Genomic DNA, 26,767 nt, shown 5'->3' with positions numbered 1-26,767 from the left:
AATAAAATGCAATTTCTGTTTTCCATCATGCCCCCCCAGGTCCCCACATCCCACATTTACCACGTGCCCTCTCTTCGAGCAGCATAATTAAGCACATGGCACAAGAGTTGCAGTTTATTTACTCCAAGTAAAAAATAAAAAAAAGAGGAAAAAATGAAAATGCAAGAAGAGTAAATGAATGAATTGTGGCATCAATCAAGAGTTGTGGACATGTTGGAAGGGTTAATTTAATAAAAGATTTCTGAAACATATTAAGTAAATAAAATAACCTTAAGAGTTTTAAAATGTAATGAGCTAATTTTTAATATGCTTTTAAAGCTTCGTAAATGTTCTCTGATTTCGTATTCATAATTCATTATGATATCAGATAAAGTAAGTATTGTTATTCCCAAAGACTAAATAAGTAATGGACACTTATGAATGGATTTTATTATTTACAAGAGTTGCGTTTATATATGAACCCAATTTTGAGAGCTGTTCAAAAATCCCATATTGAATCCTAGTTTGATCAGTTGAATTCAACTTCTTAAGGTTTCAGTTATTTAACAATTTTTTTTTGCGTTATGAACAACAATTTTGTAAATTAAATGACTTTTGTTTAATCATAACTATTTGAGAAGGATAAACAAAATTTGGCATTTAAACTAAATTGTTGAATTTAAATTGAAATTTCCTCGTATAACAAAACACATTCAATCAAATTCGACTTAAATTTTACTCTTCTCTTTCGTATGTTTAAGTGGTTGTCGGACTCTCTTCTATATATATGGCAGATTATTTTTAAGTTTGAAATTCACTTTAGCTCTGGCCCATGTCTAGTCAATGCCTTAAAATTTTCTCGTAGAATTTAACTTCAGTTTGGAAATGAATTATGAAATTTTGCTTGATGAAAAGAAAAAGATTCTCTACGTTGGTCGAAAACTCTGTTCCAAAATTGTCTGCTAAACGCTGGCTAAATGCAAAGTAGGTTTCCCCTACTTCAATCCCTTCAATTGAACTCTCAACAACCAACCGAGCGAGGATGGGTCTTCGAAGTGCAACTGCAGATTAATTTGGCAGAACAAGAGTGTGTGGGCTTAAATGGTCAGTGCGTGTGTGTGCGTGTATGTGTGTGGGTGGGTGAGGTAGGTGTTGTCCACATTTCTAATCAAAATTGCCGCTTTACAGCAGGCGGCAGACAAAAACTGATTGTTTCCTGACCCGGTCCGATGTTCGATGAGTGCGTGAGTGGAAAGATGCTTTGAGTTGCCCAGTAAAAACTTGATGAGAATCGATTTTAATTACAACAGTCGATGCGCGTAATTGCTTTTACACCAAAAATTAAAGTGCATTTAATTTTAAAAATTCCATTCAAAAGATAGAAATAAATAGGAAGAATTTGCTATGTGCATCTATAGATTAGTCTGTGATGTTCTTGTCCACAAGATTTTATGCCAATTATTGCTTAATAAGCAAATTGTTTGTTGTCGCTTTACAAAACGAAGCAAACAAAGCTGATTGTTGCAGTAAATGAATTTCAGTAGCTCGCGCGAATAGTGAGAGAGAGAATTTCTGGCATTTGTGGTTATAAATTTTTGTGCTCTCGTGTGTGTGTGTGTTTATTGGAATTTTCAGAATAAAAACACATAGAGAGAGAGACGTTTTCATATGCGTGAAAGTGGACGCCTACATACATATATAGAAAGACATATATGTCTGCATATTTCATACATACTTACAAAGCACGGGTAGTCAAATTCCCTGCACAGTTTTACGTCATTAAAAGCAGCATCAATTTTGGGTGCAAAGGTTTGGAGAACGAATTCAGCGAACAATTCTCCATTAACTTTAAAACAGTAGATGCTTAATTTTGTATAAAAATATTAAGAATCGACTAATTATTGCAATCACTGCATTCCATTAAGTTCCTTATAATCATATATATTGAATTTCTTATGGGAGCATATTTATTTGTTTTTAAATATATTAGTTTGGAATTTTAGTTGGGTTACAAAAGAATTTTAAGTATTTCAAGATTAGAATAACATTTATTTCAAAAAAATTATATTGTATGTCGAGATGTAGAATTTCTTTTCACATAAAATGTTTCGCGGCTTTCTTTGGCAACTCGTAAAAGTATGCTACAAATATTTCAACTTTGTTTGACGATTTCGGATGGAAATTCTAATGTGGAATATGCAAAGAAATTATATTTAATTAAAACATTCTCTTGCTTGGTCATACACACAGAGGGAAATACAGCATTCTGCGCGCAGTAGCCGCATTATTATTGTTGCTGTAAATTGCAGTAATAGTAGTTGTTGTTGTTGTTATTGAAATTGCATTGTCAAACAATGCAATTTGATTGAATAACTACATAGGGGTGAACTCACCTAGATACTAGGTAAAATTCATGGACCGTTGACACATATTTTGTTCAATAGAAAATGCAATACACCAAGCGAAGTTTGCACAAAGAGTTAAAGCCCACTTTCAAAAAAAAAAAAAAAAACGGGAGCAAAAATGAAAACAGGAGGAACAACAAATCGTCAAGGAAGCTGAGCGCATCAGCATCCGTAGCAGCAATCTTGATTTAAATGAAATTTAACTTTTTGCATATTAAAAAAGTTTTGCATTTTTCATGCGAAATAAGAAAAGTTTCGGCATTTTTCTCGCTCTCTCTCTCTCTCTCTCTCTCTTTCTCTCTATTTTTTTGACTTCATATTGTTGCTGGCATTGCTTTGTGTTTATTTTTTTAGTTTTTCTTATATATTTAAACCAGCGTGTATATAAGAAATACTATAAATATATATAGGTATATATGTAATTCCAGTTTGGATGTGACGTCTGACAGACTCCTTTTCATTATTCAAAGAGAATTTAATTCATTGGGACTTTTAATGTGTCCCCGTTGCTATTTAAACAACCAAAGTAGATTTTCCACGTTTTGGCCATAATTTCCAAGTTTTCAGTGCACATTTTTCGCAATTAAATAAAACAGCTAACAAAGGGAATAAGTGAAAGGTTTAGACAAAAAAAAAATTATGTATAAGTGAATAAAGCTATTAAGCTGCGTGGTGGAAATGAGAATATAGAAAATTTGAAACTTAAATTATAAACTTAAACGCCAGTTTGACTCTAAAAAAGTATAAAGAATCTATAGGGCAGAATAAATAGACCAGAATAAAATACAGAACTTTCTTTACTTATAAGAGAATTAGTATTTAGGTCCTCAAGAATCTAATTAATATTATATTTGGGGTTTTTTCAAGTCCAATAGAACAAAATATCACTTATGAGTTTCAATTTGGCTGGCATAATTAGTTTCTTTTATTGTTAAACAAAACTTGGTAATCTCTCTCTCTCTCTCTCAGTGCTCAATAGCAACTTAAAGGGTTTGTTAACTTCTCTTACGAAATTTTGGTCTGCATTATTTTATGTTGAATTATGGTGTCTATTGTGTGTGTGTGTGTAGGTAGCGAGAGGTGTGCCATTTGCACTGTACTTTATTTACCGACAAGCCGAAAAGGGGAGAGAAGTAGAAGAAGCAGCAGGCGTGCAAAAAATTAGCAAGCCAAAAGCAAAACGAAACTCAAACCAAACCAAATGGCTATACACAGGTAAGAGAGAAACTAGCCAAAAAACCAAAGGAAGCAACCGCATAGAGCCAGCTGGATGCTGGTAGTGTTCCTTTCAACTTGCTTATGAAGATTTATGTGATGTTCTTTTTTGCTTCGCTGCCTGTGCCAGACAACAATTTAACAAACAACAACAACAACTGCATTAAGAACAACAAGAAACAGACCAGAACAAAAACAACAAAAGAAAAACCATAGCCAAGGCAAAGGAACTACTACGTGAGCATTGAGCAAATTTCTTGCAGTAAAAAATTTCTTCAATTTTGTTTTTGTTTTTAGCTTTTGGCTATGCATGCAAACGAAGGTAACGAAGCGATCTTATTGGCAAATGCAATGCAAAATACAGTGGTAATTGGCTAAAGAGAATAATTGAATGGCAAAGAAGCACCACAAACGGATAGAACGGGCCATTTAATGGTAAGAGTTTTAATTTCAATTAAAGTCGTTATAAATTAATGAAGAAAAACCACGGCAGGACTTATTCATCTGTAAGGTCGAATCATATTCCCAACTAATCTCTTTCTGGTTATATTTGAATAAGTATTTAAATGTTAAATGCTTCCGAATTTGAACATTTTGGGCGTCAATTTATTATTTTATTATGGATTCGATTTAATTTTTATGTCGCATTTCGCGCCTTTCAGATTCTGTTTGAAAATATTTGAGTAATATTTATCTTAATTTACAGCTTCTTTAATTTCAGAAATGCACTTTTATCGCAGCATTTTCCGGTAATATTCACTGTACATATTAAAACGGATATCTAAGGGCAATAAATTCCAAGTCATAAACATGCTCTTAGCCATGTCTGGTTAGAGGTGGCTCTCGAATGGAAACCTGATCCGACTCATTCGCTCATAGCCGTTTTTCTCTTGGTTTTTTTTTTATTGTTGCCTTTCCTTTCTTTCATTCCTTTCTTTATATTTGGCCTTTTCACACGGAAGTGATTTGCGCTTTTGCCGTTGCCACTTTTCGATGCTTTCCGCTTTATTCTTTTCTTTGGCTTTTTTGATAAATCAAATGCGTCGTCTGTCACTGAGTCGTTGTGGCGATATGCCGTTTTGTCGTCTCTCGTCTCTCATCTGTCGTCTGTCGCCTTTATTGCTGAGCCCTCATTGAGAGAATCTGTGCTCGAAATTGAAGTTCTCATTGGCAGCCTTGTCGTTGTTGTATTGGCACTTGAAAGCACTTGCTTGGCGATAAGGAAGTAAAGTTGTATGGCAACCCTCAACAATGAGCCGTCACACTTTAGCCCGTTTAGTGCCAAAGAGCCCGAGGGCTCTAGTGCATTTTTAGCTTTTCTCTCTCTCTCTCTTCAGTTTTTCTCCCACTTTTCGCTCTCTCTCTCTGCTCTGTCTGTCGGTAGCGCTGTTTTCCCCCTCTGTACTTTGATTGCCTTTTTTAAAGCCTTTTTGGCTCAAGTGGTAATTGGAGTGGCAATTTTCATTGTAGCTAACACGATTTCGTTATTGCAAGCGAAATGCTCCATCAAAGCGCCAAACCTCACTAACTTACTAGTTAGTCAAAGGAACACAGTATGACGGGTTCGAGGGAGGCGAATTGTGTCATAAATCTTTCACTGACGGCACTTTATTAATTCACGATTAGAGAGCGGAGAGCCGAGAACCAATTGTAATTAACTGCCAAACTAGAAATCGTTTCAGCTAAACTTCGCTTTTTCCTCTCACCGCAGTTCCACCGCTTTCAGTTTCCCCCACTTTCCCACCACCGGACGAAACGTAAATCATTTTAAATTGCTTTTTGAGCATTCGGTAAATGGTTGGACTTCCTACTCCCTCTTTGCATCGATATACATCTGCCAGAATGTCTCGCTGTTTGCTTTGTTGCACTTTTGCCGGCGTTTTCTCCATGTCCGTGTGTGTGTGTGTGTGTGTGTGTTTGTCGGTACCTGCAAATGGGTGTCCAGCCAACCGGACGTATGAGTAATGTCTAGCAAATTTTCGTTTTATTTTCGATAATTAATGATGCTTAAGTGGACTATTTTTCCGTTTTTTTTATGTTTTTGTTGAAATATATTGTTGCAATTGACTATTGTAAAGAAAAAGTAAACTTTGATTGTGATTAAGGAAACTTTTTCGTTATTTCAGACTAAAAGTGGGTCAATACAAAAGAAAGGGTTGTTCGTCTGTTTTTAAGAATTCAGCTTCATTTAAAAATCTTCTGCATGTTTTAATTTCAAAGTTTATTACACATAAACACACATAAATACACACCAATACACACAATCAGCTTTGTTTTAATATATTTCTAAATAGAATTAAACATATAACCTATGCTCCAGTGCTTGCAATTCAATCATATCAATTCTAACTTATTCAAATGTGAAATGCATTCATAAAGTATTCGATTTTGCTATCTGGTGTTAATGTTTTGATAATATTTAAATTTTTAGTATTTTGTACAAAAATATTTATCACTCACAATTCCCTCAATCAATCTTCCTCCCATTGTATGTTTTTGGTATTAAATCAGTGAATGATTCAGGCATAGAAATTTAATTATTTGACATGACAAAGTTGTGGGCGTTGCAAAGGGGCGTATACGTGATCAAATATGCAAATAATTGCGAATCCGACAAACATTCTTCTCATTTCACTTTTTTTGGCGCTCTCTCTTCTCTCTCTCTCTCTCTCTCTCTCTCTCTACATTTATATATATTGCTATTTTGTTTTATGTTATTTTGTCGGCATTAAGCAGCCGATATATAGTATAGGATAATACACACAAGTGGGCGTGGTTTTGGGATGTCATCAATTTATGTCTACCACGCACGCGAATGCAAACAAATTAAATTGCAAATCATGATTAGCTACTGCCGCCATACATACATTCCCAGGGCATTTGGAAAGATAAAAACCAACCACTGATCCAACGGAAGCGAAAAAGTTGCTGGAAATATATATAATCTGCCCAAGTGATAAGTATTTTTTGATGTTTCATCTTGACTTTACATAAAATATGAGCCTAAATTTAACTTCTTGATGCTCTACCTAAACAGGACTCATCTCTTGGCGGTCTTCTGTTTGTTATTAATATTTCAATCTTGGCCCAACTAAGAAAAATTGTGAACTAAAATACTATTGACTTAAAATAATAAATAAAATGTAGCTAAATGTAGCTCTCAAAATAAATTCAGTAAATTCATTATTATTATTTCTAGAAAGCAGTCGACTGAGTGAATTGTGTTGCCTACTTCTCGGGTGTAGAAAGTTTTTATATGATAAACTAACCAAATTTTGATTAATTTGTAAAAATTGAATTAATATTTTCTTTTTTGCAGGGTATTCGAATGATTTTCGTAATAAACTTTAGCCTATCTCGTTGCTTGCTTTTTCGCTTTGAAAATTTATAGCTTGCCATTTTTCATGCATGAGCTTATTGCAATAACTTGAAATCTAAACGAAAACAATACGCCCCAAAACTGCGTTCCTTCAGTGGATACCCCCTGCTATCCCCCCATTTTTATATTTTGTTTTCTTTTTTGCTATTGCGACGTGCACACTTAAAGCTAGACGTGTTTTGTGATTCGGGGGGCTGTTCCCGCAACACGTTTGATAATATGGTGAATAATTTAAATAAAATTCAGACATGTTTGTCAACTTGGTGTTAAATTATGTGTAAATTATTTATAGACAAAAAAGCAAAAAAAAAAAAAGCGCAGAAGGCGTAGAGTTTATTTCATTTTCAAAAACAAGTGATCACATTTCCGATACATTCTTGGAAATGTGATTTAAGGTGTTGCCTTTGATTAACAGCAATTGGCGGGGTTTTTCTTTTTCTTCTTTATTTTTTGTAGTGCTTCATGGAAAGCAAAGAACGCAAAGCGAGAATGAGAAAAACCAAATATTTCATTCGACATTGGATTAATTTACACGATGAGTCAACAAAATCGACTTCTAACCACCTTTTGGCACACTTATTCAGCTTGTAAGACAGATATACTTGGCCAATCTAGACGAGACTTCTCCATGTAACCTGGTAACATGACTGAATAAACACAATTTTCTTCTGTTTTGCTGCTTCGTTCGTTTGTCAACAATTCAATTCATCAAGCGAAAGTTTCAACTGTATGAGAGAGAGATAGATGCCAAAGATACGACGAGATGAAATAAGAAAGGGAGAGAGAGTAAGTATTTCGTTACTTTCTTTTCTATTTTCTTTAACTAAAATACCCTTGAGAGTTTTTCTTTATTTGATCATCTTAGCTGCCACTTGCAGTGCCAACCCGCACACACGCACATATACACACACACACACACACCAAAACACATACTTATATACACGTGAGGAAGAGACAGACAAATACTCCTGGCCAGGACTGACATCCTTGACTTGCTGCCGCATAGACTTTTACTTTTGGCTTTGGCAAATATCTGGCTGAGCGACGAGTGTGCATGTGTGTGTGTGTGTGTGAAAGTGGGTGTGCGGGCAAGAGAGAGAGAAAAAAGAAGAAAAGTTTGCCAACTTATATTGAAAAATGTTGTTAACACGCAAAAGTTTTTCGCAACGTTTACACAGGCCAACAACAAAAACAACCTCACCAGGAGCAAAGGCAACAACAACAACAAAATCAAGCTAAACAAGTGGAATTCAATAACTGGACACACACACATACACACCACTGCAAACAAAATAGACCCCAGCTTAGGGTCAGGTTAAAGTGCTTGGAAAGATGCTCCACACCAAAAGCAGGATGAGAACAAGAATTGACTTTAGCTTCTCCTAATTTGAATAGACTTTGTCTATTTCTCTGCTCTTGTCTGCCATTTTCACGTGTATTTGTGTCGGTGTTAGTGTGTGTTTGTTAGCTTACCTTTTCTACTTTTGATATTGTTGTTGTATTTCTATATTTTAAGAGCGACCTATACAAATATTTATTTGAGGTTAAGAGCAACGCACTAAAGTTCAATTTTGTGTGCGGTAATTCAATTTGCGCAAAAGTTTTCCATGTCTATGGCCATGGGGAAATGTTGCAACTAATTTAGCCATGTTAGTTGTTTACAATATTTACATCAAAAGCTTCAAAAACTTTAATTTAGTGCTGCTTGTAATATACTCTCAAAGATAACTATTGAGATTTCAAAGAGCCTACGAACATAAAATCCAAACATACCAAAAGGATTATTCAAGTGCAATACATTTTAAGAGAACCAGTTTTTAACAATTTTGCTCACTTTTTGAATCTCAATGAACCATATAGGTTTGAATATGGTTAATCCTTGTAATTATCTATTATTTCTCACTATTATCTCCCATTATATATATTGGATTTTTTGCCTGAATTCGCATAACACCTTACCTTACCTTACCCTGACCACTTTGCATACTTTTAGGCATTATTATTAACTGTTCGAGTAAAGTTATAAAAAAAATGTTGAATCATTATCTTCATCTAAAACCAATCCCGAAGTCATAAATTACAAAAAATTGACTTACAGAAATTTATAAGGAATTCTGCAGCAAATATTGTTAAATTAATATAAAAGGGGATGACGGAAAAAAGTCGGTGGGACGCGCTGAAAGAAAATTTCTCAATTTATAATAATTTATAATATATTTGCTACCTAGGCCCTAGTAAGTACTTACCTCACTACTGTTTTAAAAGCGGTTTAACTAAAAATGATTAAATTTCCGAGTTTCCCTTTAAACTAATGAGATAGACAAAGACTGTTGTATTATTTTTAGTATCATTTACCATAATTCAATCAGAAATGATAACATTCTGCAATTTATTATTTAATCAGCTTTTCATGGAATTAAATTTTGCCAATTTGTTGCCACACACCGTTTCAATTCGCTTTCAGCATTTTCCTTTTTATATGCCACAGAAACATTTGTGCTAATCACATGTAGTGGCTGCCGTTTGCCAGTTGCAATAACCCGTAACCAGTTTTCCGTGTTTTTTGTTGTTGGTTTTTCTCAGTTCTTCTTTTTTTTTTTGTGTCATTGCAATATCAATTCGAATGCACATTCAAATTCAAATGTGTTTGCCATTTGGTGGACGATGTCGACGACGACGACAACGACTACAGGACACACGGGCAGGAAGGATTGGGGTTTGGACTACAAGGAAGCAGTGCAGCAACCAATGGCAAAGGTCAGGTTAGATGCCCAAATAGAAATTTTTGCAATTTTCTTTTTGGCATTTTGTTGTTGGGTTTTTTTTTTTTGTTGTTGTTGCTTTAACACAAAATGCTTTCAAGGGTTATGTGTGGCTGGTTGTTGGTGAGAAGTTTGAGGCAAACGGAACGAGAAGCGGTTCATATTAGTAAAAGAAACAAGTTGCAAAAACTCTTCCTCTGTGTGTGTGTAGAAAAATTTAAATGCTTTTTGCCAAGCAAAGCGGTGGTCCATGTTCTATTCTTGTTCCCTAGGTCCAATATTCCCTCAATACAATTTGGATTTGATGCATTTACATTTGCACCTGTGCCACACCCACTCACCCTCACTCAAACACCCATATGGGATGGGAGTCATGGGCAAGGGAGAATTAGCGGGAATGAGTGGGTATATGGGGAGGAAGTTGGAGAGTATTCCGGGTTGTAAGCTTAAGTGCCATTACATGCAATCGAGTCGAGTTCAGTTTTGCTGTTCTCCAACTTGTGTCGGGTGTTTCGTATATTCGCATTCACATTCACATTCGCCGCTGCCTTGGTTCTTTGGTCCATAAGCGCATAATGCATATTTAAGCATATTTTGTAGTCTACTTTTACGGGTAAGAGCAACATTTCTCCCGCTTTCGGCTCTTTGGTAAAGTGCACTTCATCTAGACAATTTGTTGGGCGGTCCGAGTTCTATGAGATCAAGTAAAAAGGCATGCAGTTGGTTTTCCAGACGGGCGGACGAAGATGTGGGGGAGGCGTGTAGACGCGGTGCTGTAAGTGGGTTGATTATGGGTCTGGTCTTCTGGTTTGGAGTCTGGGGTTTTGTTGTGACAGCAAAAGGCAGGCCACAATGCAAATATTTAAGCTCCGGGTTTTAGCAGTCTAAATAAATGGAATGCTTATATATTTACGAAACTTCTTTCTCTCACAAAATTAGTTTTAATTTGGCTAAAGAAATTAGGATACTTGAAATAAGTTGATTGGTTAGATTGAAAACGCAATAAAGTGATAGTTTAAAACTGAAATAAGTGAACTTGTACAATGTTACCTTAAAGCCATTTTGAGAATAAATTTGGCATTGGTTAATTGGTTAATCACATCTTAAAACATTTACCTAAATATAAAAACGAATTGTTACACATTATTAAAGTAAACACCTGATATAGGGGTAAACGCATTCAATCTTAAAAACGGAAAAAATCTGATGAAATGATATTCTTAAAAGATTACTCTCTAAAATCTTGGTCTCAGATTTGGCTTAATGTTGTGTTTTGAAAATTTTCTATGTTGAAATTGTGCCTCTTGTAACCACTTTCCTTTTAAGTTCACATTTGCTGCGCGGTGTGTGATTGTGGAGACACGGGGAGGAGAAGGAGTTGTTTTTTGTTATTTTAAGCATCGTTTTGTTGTATGCATGTAATATTTACCTTAACGGTTGCTAAAGTTTACCAACATGTTGAGCATATTGCGTTTGCCACTCACACAGACACAAACACACACATACACCCATACATGTACATCCGAGTTGGGAGTCTACATACTACTTACCTACTCCACATTTGTCTATTTACCCAGGCGCGTGTTTGTCTTTCCGTCGCTCTCAAATGCAAATGTGTTGCAAACCTTTTTTTTCTGGTTGGTTTTTCGGTTTTCGTAAATATATTTTTCAGTTGTAGTAATAGCAAAATGTGTGCCTAATTGAAAGCTCCACATCTAAAAGGAAATATTTTTAATACATATATCGGACTAAAAGCTTATTTCAAAGTAGAAAATAAACATTTTCATAACTTTATTTTAGTGTTTTAGCGAAAAGGAACGAAGAGACAAAGGATATTTTCAATTGAATTAAGACTAATAAATCTCTTAATACACTTGATTGTCTTATTTAAAATGTTCTTTTTATATCTGTTCCCAGTATTTTCCAATCTTTAAGCTTCTACAACAATCTATGGCAGACTATATTATTCTCGACGAGCACTTGATGTAGCAAACACACATTGTATGTATGACCTCCTTTCAAGGAGCATACACTAAATCGTTTTGGACACTTTAACTATCCTTTGGGATGACCCCGTAAAAAAAAGAAGTAACAAACAAACAAAAGAGACAAAAACACACACAACTATAGTAAGGAGAAAAAAGTCATGTGCCGACTTCATCTTCATCTCCAATTCCAATTCCAAGCCATATGTTTGCCCAGACAATTCGTGCGCAGAGTGCGACCAACGAATTTGATACTAGAATGGTTGCGGCTTCTGCTGTTATTTTCATTTGGATGAAACGTGTTTGGAAAATTAAAACTTCTTCTTTCTCCTAGCTGAAAAGGAAAGTGTTTGGAAATTCTCTCATTGTTTGTTTATCATAAACAATAAAACTTATTTTGACAAGTTTTGTTTTTCTCTTTTCATTTTTGCTTTTGTGTGAAAAATGATACCAAACAGCAAAGCTCATAGCCTCTTCTATTTGTTTCTCTCTCTCCGTCTCTTCCTCCCTCTCTCTATTTAGCTCATAAAACTTTTATAATTTGCATGATATGTGGCGGTCACCCAAACTCTAGATTGGTTCTTCTAACCATCAGCCAAAAGTCGTTGGCCGCTTCCTCCTTGTGGTATAATGATTAATTTTTTTAGGGCTGTAAAAACAAAACAAAGAAGAACTAAAATTTAAAATTTCCTAAATCAATTTTAAATAACTTTATTTCTTACCTTAAACAGCTTTCTCGTTGGTCTATGGGTATGATTTCCGCTTAGGGTGCGGGAGTTCCCGGGTGCAAATCCCGGACGAGCCCAAGGATATGGGTATATATATTTCTCAAAGTAAACATTTTCTTAAGTAGACTAGAACTTAACTAAAATACGTATGGATTGTAAGATGCCAGTTATTTATGAGCGAAGAATCAGCGCTGTCATCGCCTGCCGCCAAACCTAGTGGAACTTTATCGGCTAGGAAACAGTCCACACGGTACGCGTCTAAGATGGCCGCTTCTACGCCCGCGGCTGCCGATAACCCAGTGGCCCACTGCTGTGCCCGCCACTACTGTGGCTGCCGCTGCCGTGCCCACCCGCCACTTCCAGACCTGCTGCTGCCCTGCCCACTGCTGTGTCTGCCGCTGCAGTACTTGCTGCGCCGTGCCCACTGCTGTGCCCGCCTCTGCCGTACCCGCCGCTTTCAGACCTACCGCTGCAGTTCCTGCTGCTGCTGTACCCGGCGCTGCAATACCTGCAGATGCTGCCGTGCCGACTGATGTACCCGGCGCTGCAGTACCCGCTGCTTCCACGCCTGCCTCTGCCATAACTGCTGCGATTCGTGCCACTGGTACCTCCGGTATTATTCCTGCGCTTCAACTGACGATGACGCCTGCCGCCCTGATCGATGTGTATACAGATTTCGATGTAAGTATTTTTAAGTATCGATTGATAGTATTAAGTGAGTATGTAAATCTTCAGACATCCGCGAATTGGATATCGTTTCAAAAAAATAATTTTGATTTTATAGGATAATAGTTTTTTAAAAGTCGTTTTCTGTTTGAAACCCTGTTTATTAATCTCAAAGATTAATTGAGTTTTGTTCACGCCACCGGGTGAACAGCAGTGAGCGGCGAAGAGCAGTGAGCGGTGAGGAGTGAGGAGGGTTTTTTTGATCCTCGGCGTCTACGGTCACACCAGGAGGAGTGACTTGATTTTTTCCAATGGGCACCGCCATCACTAAGAATCGAGCCTTTCACCCGAACACCCGTTCTCTTGCATTTTTTTACGATTTGTTAATCACTTTCAACCCGAACCATTTCCGTGTGTGCCGGTTTACCTGTGAATATTATATAAATAATAAAACCTACATTTAGTTAACCGAAGTTTCTCGTGCGTTTTAATTCACCACTCGCTCACCACAAACTGAAGAAATTGGCACCCGCCAACTCCTTGTATTTCATTTGGATCCTTCCGCCCCCCCACGAACATTGGTCCTTCGAGCCGGATATCCTTCCGCTCCTCCAGCTTGCATCGGCGGAATTCCTGATAAGTACAAAATTTCATTATTCATTTCATTTACATACTACTAAAAGTGTGAGGTTTTCCCGCTTCTCCATAGCGACCTACACACTTTTACATATTGTATGTACATACCTGACCTGTTCCAAGGTTTCATGGTAGTTCCTAATCCTTAGCGTGATTGTCCAACGTTCTCATTTTACATTCCACGATTATCCATTTTCATTTATGTTTTTTTTCTCGCACTTGTCCAAATCCACCTTTTTACATATGCATTCACATGTACATGTAATTTCCACAGCTGTTTGCCAAATCCGCGTAAAAGTTTAAAAAACAAAAAAAAAAAATTATTAAAGTGTTATAAAAAATAGGGAAAAATAAAAATCAAAGTGTTCACCGCGTTTTCTTATGTGTTGGAATAATAATCTTTAATGCCAAACTTATTTCCACACGCGCGTATCTACGTACATACATACATCGTCACCTGTTGATGTACGCGCATATGTACATACATATCCATATACATACAATCCCTTCGCACATTTACCACGACACAAAAGGCAAAAAAAATATTCTTTTTTTTTTAAATAGCACTTCACGTATGCACCGCGATTTCTTGCGCGTTCGAATTAGGTGCGAAATTAATTTCCTCACGCGCGTCTTTGGATACCGGTGCACTTGCTTACATACGTACATACATACATATGTATATGCTTACATAGTCATACATTGCACATACATATGTACATATCCACAACGCATAATACATTTCGGTGTCGCGCATTGATTTAACACAACCCCACATCCAATTAAATTACAATTACTTACGTTTTTTTTTGTTGTGAACAACGCGTGTGCATACATATCTATACTCACCTGTGTACTTATGCATGTACGTACACACATAGATCAAAGCATCTGTCCATATGCATTGATCGGTTGTTTTATTTGCGCACAACACTCGCTTGTTTTTCCGCACAACACTTGTTCTTGGTTTTTCCGCACAACCACAAAAAAAAAATTATTCACATACATAATTAAACAACAAAATCAAAAACCAAATATATAAACAGCGGCCGACAGCTGTTTTCGGAGTAGTGGTGACACGTGAGTCGAGTCGTGATATCGATAGGCGGCTCAAGCGCGCCAAATTTAAATCACATTATTTCCGATTCTCTTTTTTCGCCTAATTATATATCCGCCCATATTTATAAAACAATACATATATATTTTTCCAGCATTATCGTGCCCACATTTATATATCCGTCCATATTTATAAATCATTTATATAATTTTTCCGGCCAACTTTTTGCGCTCACATATATATATCCGTCCATATTTATAAATTATATATATAATTTTTTCGGCCAGTATTTTGCGCTCATATATATATCCGCCCATATTTATAAATAAATACATATATATTTTTTCCAGCACTATCGGGCCCATATTTATATATCCGTCCATATTTATAAATTATATATATAATTTTTTCGGCCAGTATTTTGCGCTCATATATATATCCGCCCATATTTATAAATAAACACATATAAATTTTTTCCAGCACTATCGGGCCCATATTTATATATCCGTTCATATTTAAAAACTATATATATATTTTTTCCGGCCAGTATTTTGCGCTCAATATATATCCGCCCATATTTATAAATAAACACATATAAATTTTTTCCAGCACTATCGGGCCCATATTTATATATCCGTTCAGCTTTAAAAACTATATATATATTTTTTCCGGCCAGCCTTTTGCGCTCATATATATATCCGCCCATATTTCTAAATAAATACATATATATATATTTTTTCCAGCACTATCGGGCCCATATTTATATCTCCGTCCATATTTATAAATTATATATACAATTTTTTCCGGCCATTATTCTGCGCACACATATATATCCAGATCCAGATTTATATAAAAACGTATTTTCCTTTTATCCTATACATCTTTGTTTATATATTTCATCCGTGTTTTGTTTTATACGTACTCCCATCGGTAATTTTCAATCCGCATTCGTGCGTTCGTATATTATTCCGCATCTATCCCCATTAAAGAGGCTTCGTTTCCGAGCCACACGCGAGAAAATTCTCCCGCAATCCTGCGGTGCACAGTGAGGAAGTTCTTGCGTCCCCATACAGTCCACTTCTCACTTCCAAAACAAAAAAAAAGGGACGCGCACAAACGCGGTGTTCGTCGGTAAGCTCGTCCCCTGAGTATGTCCACGGAGCCGTCCAAGACTGCGCCGAAGTCCAACAGTCTTTCGTCTCCCTCTGCAACTCCGGAGAAGGTTCGGCCTCCGACAACTCCGGTGACCGTGAAGCGTACGGATATTTCGCGCAAGTTCTCGTCAGTTCGCAGCCGCAGCGAATCCCCAAGGTCCCGTCCGTCTTCGTCCAGCTTACCTGAGGGTCGCAGATTCTCGGTTAAAGACTCGAGGGAACACCAAGGTCGTTCCAAGCTTTCAACTCAGACCCAGATTCCGCACGTTGTTGTGACGCACTGTTCTGACGCTCCCGTCACCCGATCCGTATCACAACAGCGTAGAGAACACTCCAGAATGTCCCTTTCCGATTTCGTTATAGCGTGCGACGCATTGACTCTGTTTGAAGCTCGCGAGAGTGAAGCTCTAACTTCTGAAGTGCCCTTGTTTTCCATTAAAATGCACTTAGAGCAGCTCAAATCCCTTTGGTCAACTGTCGAGATGGAATACTCCCGTTGTCACAAGGCCTTGACAATCCAAGCCGACGAGGAAAGCTTGGCAAACATAAGCCACATCAAGGCGAAGCACGAATCCGCTTACGCGGCATATGTGCGATGCGGGACGTTGTTCGGAGAACGCATCGAACAGCTCTCGGTACAGATGACGACTCTTAGGCGTCAGCCAACCGCTCCGTCGGGGCCACCGGGGCATAGAGTTCCTCCGTGTGAGGTAGAGACATTTGATGGCGACAGCCTAGCATGGCCCACATTCCGCGATTTGTTCGCCGCCATTTATATCGCCAATCCGTATTTGTCACAAGTGGAGAAGCTCTATCACTTGAACGCCAAGACGCGAGGGGAAGCGAGAACCATCGTGGCTAAGTCCCCCCCTGACGAATGAGGGTTTCCAGGCCGCGTGGGAGAACCTCACCGCACGGTACGAAAACAGCCGTCTGCTGGTCATGACTCAAGCCAGACAACTCCTTCAGATTCCCGCGGTGGCACAAGAGTCGGGCAAATCCTTGCGAGAGCTGCAGACCGCGTTTCAAGGGTGTCTTACCGCACTTGAGCGTTCGGGTGTTAGTACTGAGAATTGGGATGTCCTACTTATCGCCATCTGCACTAGTAAATTGCCGAAGGCCACAATCCTCCTGTGGGAGCAATCAGTGCCCAATAAGACTGTCGTCTCAACGTGGTCCGATTTGAACCAATTTCTTACCGATCGGTATCGGGTCCTGGATGCCACCGACGAACATAAGTCGGCCCCAAGTGTCCAAGCCATCCCCATTGGCCCCCGCAAATCCTCTGCAACGATGAAAGTCCAAGCGTTTCCAGCGAAAGCTCAGCTCAAATCGGCGTCTTGCAAGCTGTGCCATCGGGAAAATCACCCAATACGGCTCTGCCCTAGTTTCCTTGATATGCCTGTTCAGAGGCGGCTGGAAACCATTAGACAGCAGGGACTTTGTCTGAACTGTTTTGCCCGCGGTCATCAAGTGAAGGGCTGCTCCAGTGCGCATAATTGCCATACCTGCAAGGAACGTCATCATACGCTGTTGCATCCTAGTGATGTGTCCGTGCCCTCGCCATCCGCTGCGCAAGTCCCACCATCCAGCGTCACAGAGCGCCCGTCCGCGAGCGACCAGCTCACAAATGCTCAAAGTTATTTTGCATCTACCCCAGGCAGAGGCCTTTTAGGCACTGCGATTGTCACTCTGCACCATCGTGGTGTGGATCATCATATTCGGGCGTTGATCGACTCGGGAGCCGATTCAACTTTTCTCTCCGAACGCGTCTTCAGCATGGTCCAGCCCCCCTTCTACCCAGTAGACGCCGCGGTTACTGGCATGGGCCAGAGTGATGGAGGCTGCGCCGACAAGGTGTGTCTGCTAATGCTGTCTCCCCCGTGTGACAGATTGAACAAGATTGAGGTCTCCGCCCTGGTCGTATCCAAATTGTCAGGGGCCATTCCAACAGCTCCATTCCTTAATACGGTTCCGACGCAGTGCCTCGATCGCCCCCTGGCTGACCCGTACTACAACAAGCCCGCGCCTATTGACATGATCATCGGTGTAGACCTGTTTCCCCACATCCTCGGAGAACGGATCAAAAAGGATATTGGTGATTTTGTCGGGCTAGAAACCATCTTTGGATGGGTTCTGTGTGGGGCTATCACTCCTGACCCCCCGGTGTCTAGATCCGTTTTCGCGGCACAGACGCGAGTTAGTCCCGAAGCAAAGCTTGATGTACTCCTCACCAAGTTTTGGGAGGTGGAAGACCTTCCCGCAAAGCCGGAAAAGGAGGATGACGCATTCTGCGAGCGGAACTTCCAGGAGACCACCCAAAGGGGAAAGGACGGCCGATATGTTGTGTCCCTACCGTTCAAAGGTCCGAATAGCGTTGACTTGGGCCACTCAAGACCGATCGCGCTGGCTCAATTCCTGCGGAATGAGGCACGCCTTCTCAAGGATCCGGTTCTAAAAACGCAGTACGATGCCATTATTCAAGAATATGAGGAATTGGGTCATATGATTCGGGTGACGCCGCCTCAAGATGGGAAAAACTTCTATCTCCCCCATCATGCGGTGTTTAAGCCCGATAGCACCACCACTAAGGTACGCGTGGTATTTAACGCGTCGAGCCCCTCCACACAAGGCGTCAGCCTCAACGATGTCTTGCACACCGGTCCTACTCTTCAGGCCGACCTCACGCTTCAGGTACTGAAATGGCGGTTCTTTCAATTCGTTTTCAATGCCGACATAACGCAGATGTATCGACAAATCCGAGTCGATCCCAGGCATACCCCCTTTCAGCGGATCCTCTACCGAGACCGCTGCGGCAATATTCAGGATTACGAGTTACAAACTGTCACGTTTGGGGTTAACTGCGCGCCATTCTTGGCGATCCGAGTCCTTTTACAACTGGCACAAGACGTGCAAACGATGTATCCTCAGGCGAGCGAAATCCTTCGGAACTACATGTATGTTGATGATGTCCTTGCCGGCGCTCACACTGAAGCCGACGCTCGTCTCGCCATACGAGAGCTTCAAGCGGTCCTCCAATCTGCGGGATTCCCGCTTCGGAAGTGGACTTCCAATAAGAAGGAAGTACTTCAAGCCATTCCGAGAGAGCACCTGCTGCGAGAGGACTTTCTCGAGCTGGAAGACGCGAGCACCGCAAAAACCTTGGGTATTCGATGGCAAGCTGCTGAGGACGTCTTCTTCTTCACCACAGCGGACCCCCCCCTTGAAGGAGTCGATCTCCAAGAGGCAGGTTCTGTCTCATATCGCTAAGCTCTTCGACCCCGCTGGGTGGCTAGCCCCATTTGTCATCCGAGCGAAGATATTCATGCAGCAAATCTGGCTTACCGAACTGGGCTGGGATGATGCTCTGCCGCCTCTCCTGCTGCAGCAATGGCATGAATTCCTGCAGGATTACCCAGGCCTCAGTCGACTCCGCATTCCCCGTTGGCTAAACACCAGCGATAAGCTCTCGTGGGAGCTTCATGGCTTCTGTGACGCGTCACAGAAAGCGTATGGAGCGGCCCTATATGTGCGGGTTCGGTACGGCAATCAAGTAGACGTCCATTTATTAACGGCTAAGACCCGTGTAGCTCCAGTCAAAACAGTCTCGCTGCCTCGGCTAGAGTTGTGCGGAGCGGTTCTGCTAGCCGATCTCTGGGCGTCGATCGTTCCTGAACTTCCAATCCGACCTGCAACCTCCCAGTTTTGGACCGACTCTACCATCGTGTTGGCTTGGCTCAATAAACCTCCGTGCAGTTGGTCCACCTTCGTGGCCAATCGCGTATCCAGGATCTCCGAAAGCACTAGTGGCCAAAGCTGGTCACATGTGCGCTCCGAGGACAACCCCGCGGATCTGGCGAGCCGTGGAGTCTCCGCGGCCGAGCTATCGGCCAGCAGCCTCTGGTGGCATGGGCCGGACTGGCTCCAGAGAGCCCCCGAGTATTGGCCAACTCCCCATAACGAACTCCCAGACACCCAGCTGGAGCAACGGGTCCAGTGCCACACCACCGCGACCACGCTACTCGAGGACGTCAGCGAACGGTTCTCGAATTATGGTAGGGCTCTACGAGTCATCGCGTACATCCTACGCTTCGCCACCAAGAGGATTTCGACGCCTTCCACGGTTCGCCTCACCAATGACGAACTTCTTTCCGCCGAGCGCGCCTTGATTCGGACCTCTCAGCGGCGGGAATACCTCGCGGAGATACGGGCCCTGGGCGAAGGGCGACCCCTGCCATCATCCAGCACTCTACTCAATCTGAACCCATTTCTCGACCAGCATGGGTTACTCCGCTCCTGCGGACGACTCCGGGCCGCTGAGTCCCTCCGATATGATGAACGTCACCCTATTCTCCTCCCATATAGTACTCATTTCACTCGCCTGCTTGTCGCATTCGCCCACCGCATCACGTTGCATGGCGGCAATCAACTGATGGTGCGGTATTTGCGCACCAAATTCTGGATCCCACGGATAAAGAACATGGTAAAGTCCCACATCAAGGGGTGCAAGGTCTGCATCGTTCATCGTCGACGACTACAGACCCAGATGATGGGTGATCTCCCTCGAGAACGCATCACGTATTCCAGGCCCTTCACCCACACGGGCATTGATTTCGCAGGGCCGTTCGAGATCAAAAATTACACCGGGCGTGCGTGTCTCATAACTAAGGGTTATGTCTGCGTCTTTGTGTGTTTCAGCACGAAGGCAATCCATCTCGAGGCTACCTCCGACCTCACCACTGAAAGATTTCTGGCAGCCTTCTCTCGGTTTGTCGCACGGAGACAATGTCCACAGCGCATTTACTCCGACAACGGCAAAACCTTCGTAGGGGCCTCAAAGGCGCTCGAAAAAGATTTCCTGAACGCCACCAAGCTTGAAATAATGAAGGCATTCCCCCAGCACATCCTATCCTGGCAGTTCATTCCGCCAAGCGCGCCCCACATGGGAGGACTGTGGGAAGCAGGGGTCAAAAGTTTTAAGACCCTGTTTTACAAGTCCTCGTCCACTGTCAAATACACCTTCGAGGAACTTTCCACTCTCCTGTGTAGGATCGAAGCGTGCCTAAACTCCAGGCCAATCTCTCCCATGAGTGAGGACCCAGAGGATCTACTGGCCCTAAGCCCGGGACATTTCCTGATTGGAGGACCACTCTTAGCCATTGCGGAACCGGAAATTCTGGTCGAGCCTATGTCGCTGATCAACCGATGGCAGCGACTAAAGGCAATCCAGCAGGCTTTCTGCCGCCGCTGGAAGAGTGAGTACCTCAAGGAGCTTCACAAACGGAACAAGTGGAAATCACCGACTCGCAGCATCCAGACCGGCGACCTCGTGATCGTGTCCGAAGATCATCTCCCCTCCAACGAGTGGCGCTTAGGGCGAATTGAGCGCACTCTGCCCGGGGCTGACGGCCTCGTCCGAGTGGCTGATGTCACCACCGCGCGTGGGTCTATCCGAAGACCCGTAGCGAAGCTCATTCTGTTGCAAGACAGCAGGAGTCCTGAGTCTAAAACCTTATCGTGACTCCTAATCCCTCTATGTTTCCTCCGAATGTCCTCGTCTCCGTGCATGTTTCTCGTTCCCGTGCATAGACTAATCCACTCCCCATACGTAATTTCTTTCGTTACAGTTCATTCAGCTCGCCCTTTCATAGCGACATGGCCCCCACGCGTCTGCCGCACCACCGCAGCAAACGAGCTCCACAGGGCACGAACGTGTACCGATGCCGGGTCTGTCGGGGGGTTCATGCACTCCGGCAGTGTCAGCGCTTCCTAAACCTCCGAGGGGAAAAGCGGCTTCGGGCGGTGCTCATCAATAAATATTGTCCCAATTGCTTGGCCCACGAGCATTCATCCGACGCGTGTCGGACTCGCCATGGTTGCCGACGATGCGGGCAAAGGCACCATACCCTGCTCCACATGGCCGACCAACCGCCGAGACGACGTGCCTCCGCCCGGCGTCGCAGCCGATCACCCCCTCCAGTCGTGCTGCACCCCCGCTACAACCCCGTTCCCGATCATCGTCCGACCGCTCCGCTTCCCCAGAAGGCGCACCCGAGATTTCGTTATCCTCCCTGCTCCACGCCAGGACGACGACTGTCCTGCCCACCGCAGTCCTACGGTTGGGCAATGGCTCGAAATCCTTCGAGACCCGCGTCCTTCTTGATGCGTGTGCGGCTGAGAGCCGCATCAATCTCTCCTTTGCCCGGTCCCTGGGGTTAGCTGTGACCACGGTCGGGGTCGACCAAGCCTGTACGGCCGTCCTCGAGTCGAGGTCCGACAAGACGTTCCGACGGAACGTTATATTCCAGGTCGAAGAGGACTTGCTCATCCGCACTCCCATCCGGGAAGTGGCGGCGCCGGTCCGAGAGAAGTTCGCAACCCTGATCCTGGCCGACCCCTACTTCTATCGGCCGGCGTCGGTATCCGTGGTGCTCGGGGCAGACCTCTATCCTGAGGTCATCCAACCAGGCTGTGTGCCCGGTCATAGCGGTACTCCCGCAGCCCAGAGCACCGTGTTCGGATGGGTCGTCTCCGGCTCCTGTGGGATCTAGGCGCTCCAGGACGTTGCCGTCCCCCATCCTTTATATGTCCAGGGTGACAATTGCAACATGTTGCAAGGGGGGCGGTATGTTCACGCCACCGGGTGAACAGCAGTGAGCGGCGAAGAGCAGTGAGCGGTGAGGAGTGAGGAGGGTTTTTTGATCCTCGGCGTCTACGGTCACACCAGGAGGAGTGACTTGATTTTTTCCAATGGGCACCGCCATCACTAAGAATCGAGCCTTTCACCCGAACACCCGTTCTCTTGCATTTTTTTACGATTTGTTAATCACTTTCAACCCGAACCATTTCCGTGTGTGCCGGTTTACCTGTGAATATTATATAAATAATAAAACCTACATTTAGTTAACCGAAGTTTCTCGTGCGTTTTAATTCACCACTCGCTCACCACAAACTGAAGAAATTGGCACCCGCCAACTCCTTGTATTTCATTTGGATCCTTCCGCCCCCCACGAACAAGTTTTAATGGACGAAGTCTGATTAGTCTTATTAAAACGATTAGTTAAAAAAGAAATAAAAACAAACATTATTAATAATTAAAATAATTTCCATTCTTTCAGTAAAATTTTAGAATACAATAAATAATTTATTTATGCATCAACTAAAATATTTAATTAATTATTTTTATTATAGTTTATTTTGGTATTTTACAATTCGAGTAAGTATACAAATTTGGATGCATTTTAATGTATACTATTCAAAAACAAAACATCACAACAGAAACTATAATTGTCTCTTCTACCTAAATAGAAATCCTTGCTTTCATTGTTAGTGTTTATATTCTCGGATTAATGATCAGTATTGAATTTAATATCTGGCAACTTAATTGCTTTTTGTCAGCTTTTTTCTTTGGCATGTAAAGGAAACATTTTTGTATTTGTATACATTATGGGTATACGTTTTTTGTTACCTTGCATCAGAACCAATTTGGCCACCATATTCAATACATATTTTTGTTTCTTTTTTTTTACTGCCAGATGGGCTGACCGCTTAAAACGAAAAAAAAATTTCAATGTTGAATTTTTCATGGATCAAGCGACAACACTGGTGGAGAGGAAAAGTGAAAATTGGGAGTTGGCGAGGGACAACAGGAGGACGATGTCGACTCAACGGCTACTCAGCACAGGAATTATTAACGCTATGTGCCGCATTTACATGCAGCCGGGTTTTTCTTTCCCCTCTCCATCAGTCTCTCTCTCTGCATTCATTTTCCCTACTGACAACTGAATGGAGAAGGGCTGTGGAGGCAACCCCTGAATGCATCGTAAATTTTTTTAGCCAAATATTGAATTGTTGCCGCTGTTGGTGGGACAAAAACACTGTTTTACATGAAATTGTATACTCTAACAATTTCACCGTAATAACTGCAGCTTAAACTAACTAAAAAGATTTAAAATTAAAGGACTTCAACAAGAAGTTCCTACAGAGGTAATTATACATGCATGTATATAATGTTAGAGTTGAAGTAATGAGAGTAAAGATTCAGCATTTATTTTATTCTTTCTTAACAAACCTGTCCATTCAAAATCTGTCCCCGTTCTCATTGATTCGATTGAGAAACGGTAAAACACTCATCAGTTATATCTTTAGAAATATGTTTATGTTTTTGGAGTTTTATTAACCAGTTAGTTATAGTCTAAGGGGTTTACATGAAAATACAAATTAATAGAGATTAAAAGATGTAAAACGACAATCGACGTTTGGCTCGGCTCGACTTTGGCGTCCGCCACTGATCCTTCGACTTTTCGCGCCCGGTTTTGGCGCTCGACTTTTTGTGTCCGACTTTGACACTCGATATTTAGCACCCGTCTAAGGTACTCGGCTTGACCTTGCATCCGACTATGACGTAAGACCTCAAAACATGTCCGTCTTGTTCGACGCACAAAAACCAACTCCCCCGTCGTCATCTCTCATTCGTTCGTCATCACACGCTCACGTTCTCTCTTTGATCGTAGTCTCGTTTCTCGTCTTCGTATACAGTGGGATAGATGCACATCGCATAGCCAATATATTTATCAAAAATGGGTAAAAGGCTTCGTTTACTCTCTTTTCTTACACATTACGTTTAAAATTAATAACTTTAAATCAATAACTCGAAAATAGCCTGTAACTAACAGGTGTAACACTTTTTATTAAAGAATAATATTAGATTTCCAACTTTTTTACACTCATTTGATAAAAAAGAGTATCAATTTTTCGACAAAATTTTAGTTTTCTGCTGATTTTCTTCTTGTGAATGAAAGTTTTATTTAATTTCATTGAATTTTTGCTTGTTTTCTTATCAAAGAGGCAAATATAATTAATAGCGTTGTGTAACTACGTGGCGTATGCGCAATTTTTATATTTGCAGTAAAATAAGAGCTAAAAATCTGATAGAGAAAACTCCCTTGCAATGGAATGAACGAAACGACTCATGCTCAACTTTTCATGCTCGATAAATGCATTTGTGCATATAAATTGCTTATTTATTGTTTGGTTTTAACGTTGGCAAAAATTTTCCAATAGCATAGATTTTTCTCATATTTTTTCTTTCCTTTCTGCCCTCCTCCCTTTTTGTTTTCATTTCATATTTTTTTTCTTTCATATTTTAATTGCCATTTTGCCTGTTTAAATGCATTGGAAACTGAAGCCAGGTTCCATTCCTTTTTGCCCCAAAAAACCCCAGACCCCTAAAAGCAAAAAAAACTCAGTCACGCAGTGCCAGGAAATTGTATCTAAATTCAATTTATGCCCTCACTCTGTCATGTGCGTTTGGAGGCACACACACCCACACACACACACACACACACAAGTGTGTGCTGCTGGTGTTCTCTTCTGTCTGGGTGGTCGTCCTGTTGCTATTGCCAGGGTCTCTGGTATTAGCTGACGAGAGCCCCACATTAAAAGTACGTGTCAAATTAAATTGTTGTGCTGAAAAACAATTGAATTTTGTGCCGTGTTTCATCAGAGAGACAGAGATGCATACATATACGGAATTCAGAGAGCAAGTGACAGAGACAGCAGGAGTTTTTGTCAGAGAAGGGTAGATGCTGGTTTTTGGCTGGTTTTGGGTTCTGTAATCCAACGTTTAGACGGTTAGTAGGTTAGGTTGTTGTGTGTCTCTGACGGTGGCAGCACCATCAGACCAGCCCAGACCAGACCAGGCCAGGCCAGATCAGAACCAGTGCCTGGCTTGTGCCTTGTGCCTTTTGCCTGTTGCCTGATTTTATTTTTGCAGCTAAATGCCCGAGATTTATGTTTATGGCTGTGGCATGTCAGTCTGGCATTTATGTCTCTATATGTGTGCATGTGTGTGTGTGTGTGTATATGAAGGATTTTGGACTTGCGTCATATTCAATTTTCATTTTGATGACACTCTGGTGCCTCTGGTATTTAAAAGCCAAGCTATCGCTAAATCAAATGAAGCTCAATTTTTTGATATAATATAAGTACATCAATCGCTTTAAATTATCGATTTCTATATAATCCAGCAGATTTCACTAGATTTTTAGTGCAGCATTTGATTTGCATGTCAAATGGTTTATGGAGTTAATAGATTACTTGATTTACATTTTGAAACTTGAATTTACAAAAACAAAATAATAGATTGAAAATTAAAAAACGATTCATAAAAAAAATCATTTTGTTTTTTATACCCTTGCAGAGGGTAATATAAAATTGTTGAATATAAATCTCGGTTTTAAGGATATTTTGTATCTTTAATTGTATTCTAAATTATTAGCAATGCTTCGTTTCTTTGTTCTTGAATTGATCCTAAATTGACATACTTTAGAGTAGTAGCTCGATTCTAGAAATCTGCGAAACTAGATGACATTGCAGGCTTTTCGGATTTTAGAAACATTTTTAAGCCTTACTCACATAGATTAGCTGCCAATAACAACTCAAATAAATTATTAATTATTCTCAAGATATGCAGACGAACCCTCAAAGTTGGACGATTAAAGTTTAACTAAATACAGAATTTGCTGTGTTTCAATTGCCCAGTATCAAAGTGCCTTTCTACCTCCATTTTCAGTTGCCTTGCTTTTTATCTGCCTCTTTTTGGCTTCGTCTCAACATACAACGTATATACATATGTACATACAAAGCACACACACACAAGCATGTATGGGCACTTCACTTTGGGTAGAAACGTGCCCGAACTTTAGTCCGAAAAAGTTGTTGATAGATAAAAACGGGCCAAGGGTCACCAGTCAGCAGTCACATGGTTGAAACACCAGGGGACATGGGTAATTATCGAGAC

The 26,767-nt window shown here is 41.1% G+C and overlaps 1 protein-coding gene and 2 long non-coding RNA genes across 3 annotated transcripts; 2 read left to right on the top strand and 1 right to left on the bottom strand.

Annotated features, from left to right (window-relative positions):
• Positions 1-7,417: 7,417 nt before the first annotated feature.
• LOC137573085 (uncharacterized) lies at positions 7,418-23,946 on the top strand. The gene is made up of 3 exons (XR_011031809.1): positions 7,418-7,764; positions 12,457-13,134; positions 23,502-23,946. It is a non-coding gene; the product is annotated as an uncharacterized lncRNA (long non-coding RNA).
• On the bottom strand, positions 11,679-13,817 carry LOC137573084 (uncharacterized). Its single transcript, XR_011031808.1, has 3 exons — positions 13,627-13,817; positions 12,448-13,546; positions 11,679-12,374 (listed from the first exon to the last, which is right to left on the bottom strand). It is a non-coding gene; the product is annotated as an uncharacterized lncRNA (long non-coding RNA).
• Positions 13,301-22,878, top strand: LOC137573082 (uncharacterized). The gene is made up of 2 exons (XM_068284914.1): positions 13,301-13,759; positions 21,594-22,878. Exon 2 carries the CDS (start codon positions 21,852-21,854, stop codon positions 22,515-22,517), a length of 666 nt encoding a protein of 221 aa, XP_068141015.1. The 5' UTR covers positions 13,301-13,759; positions 21,594-21,851; the 3' UTR covers positions 22,518-22,878.
• Positions 23,947-26,767: the final 2,821 nt, after the last annotated feature.

This window comes from Drosophila tropicalis, unplaced genomic scaffold (genome assembly GCF_018151085.1).
Source record: "Drosophila tropicalis isolate 14030-0801.00 unplaced genomic scaffold, ASM1815108v1 contig_393, whole genome shotgun sequence".
Lineage (NCBI taxonomy): Eukaryota > Metazoa > Arthropoda > Insecta > Diptera > Drosophilidae > Drosophila > Drosophila tropicalis.
This window is presented reverse-complemented; position numbering and strand designations above follow the sequence as displayed.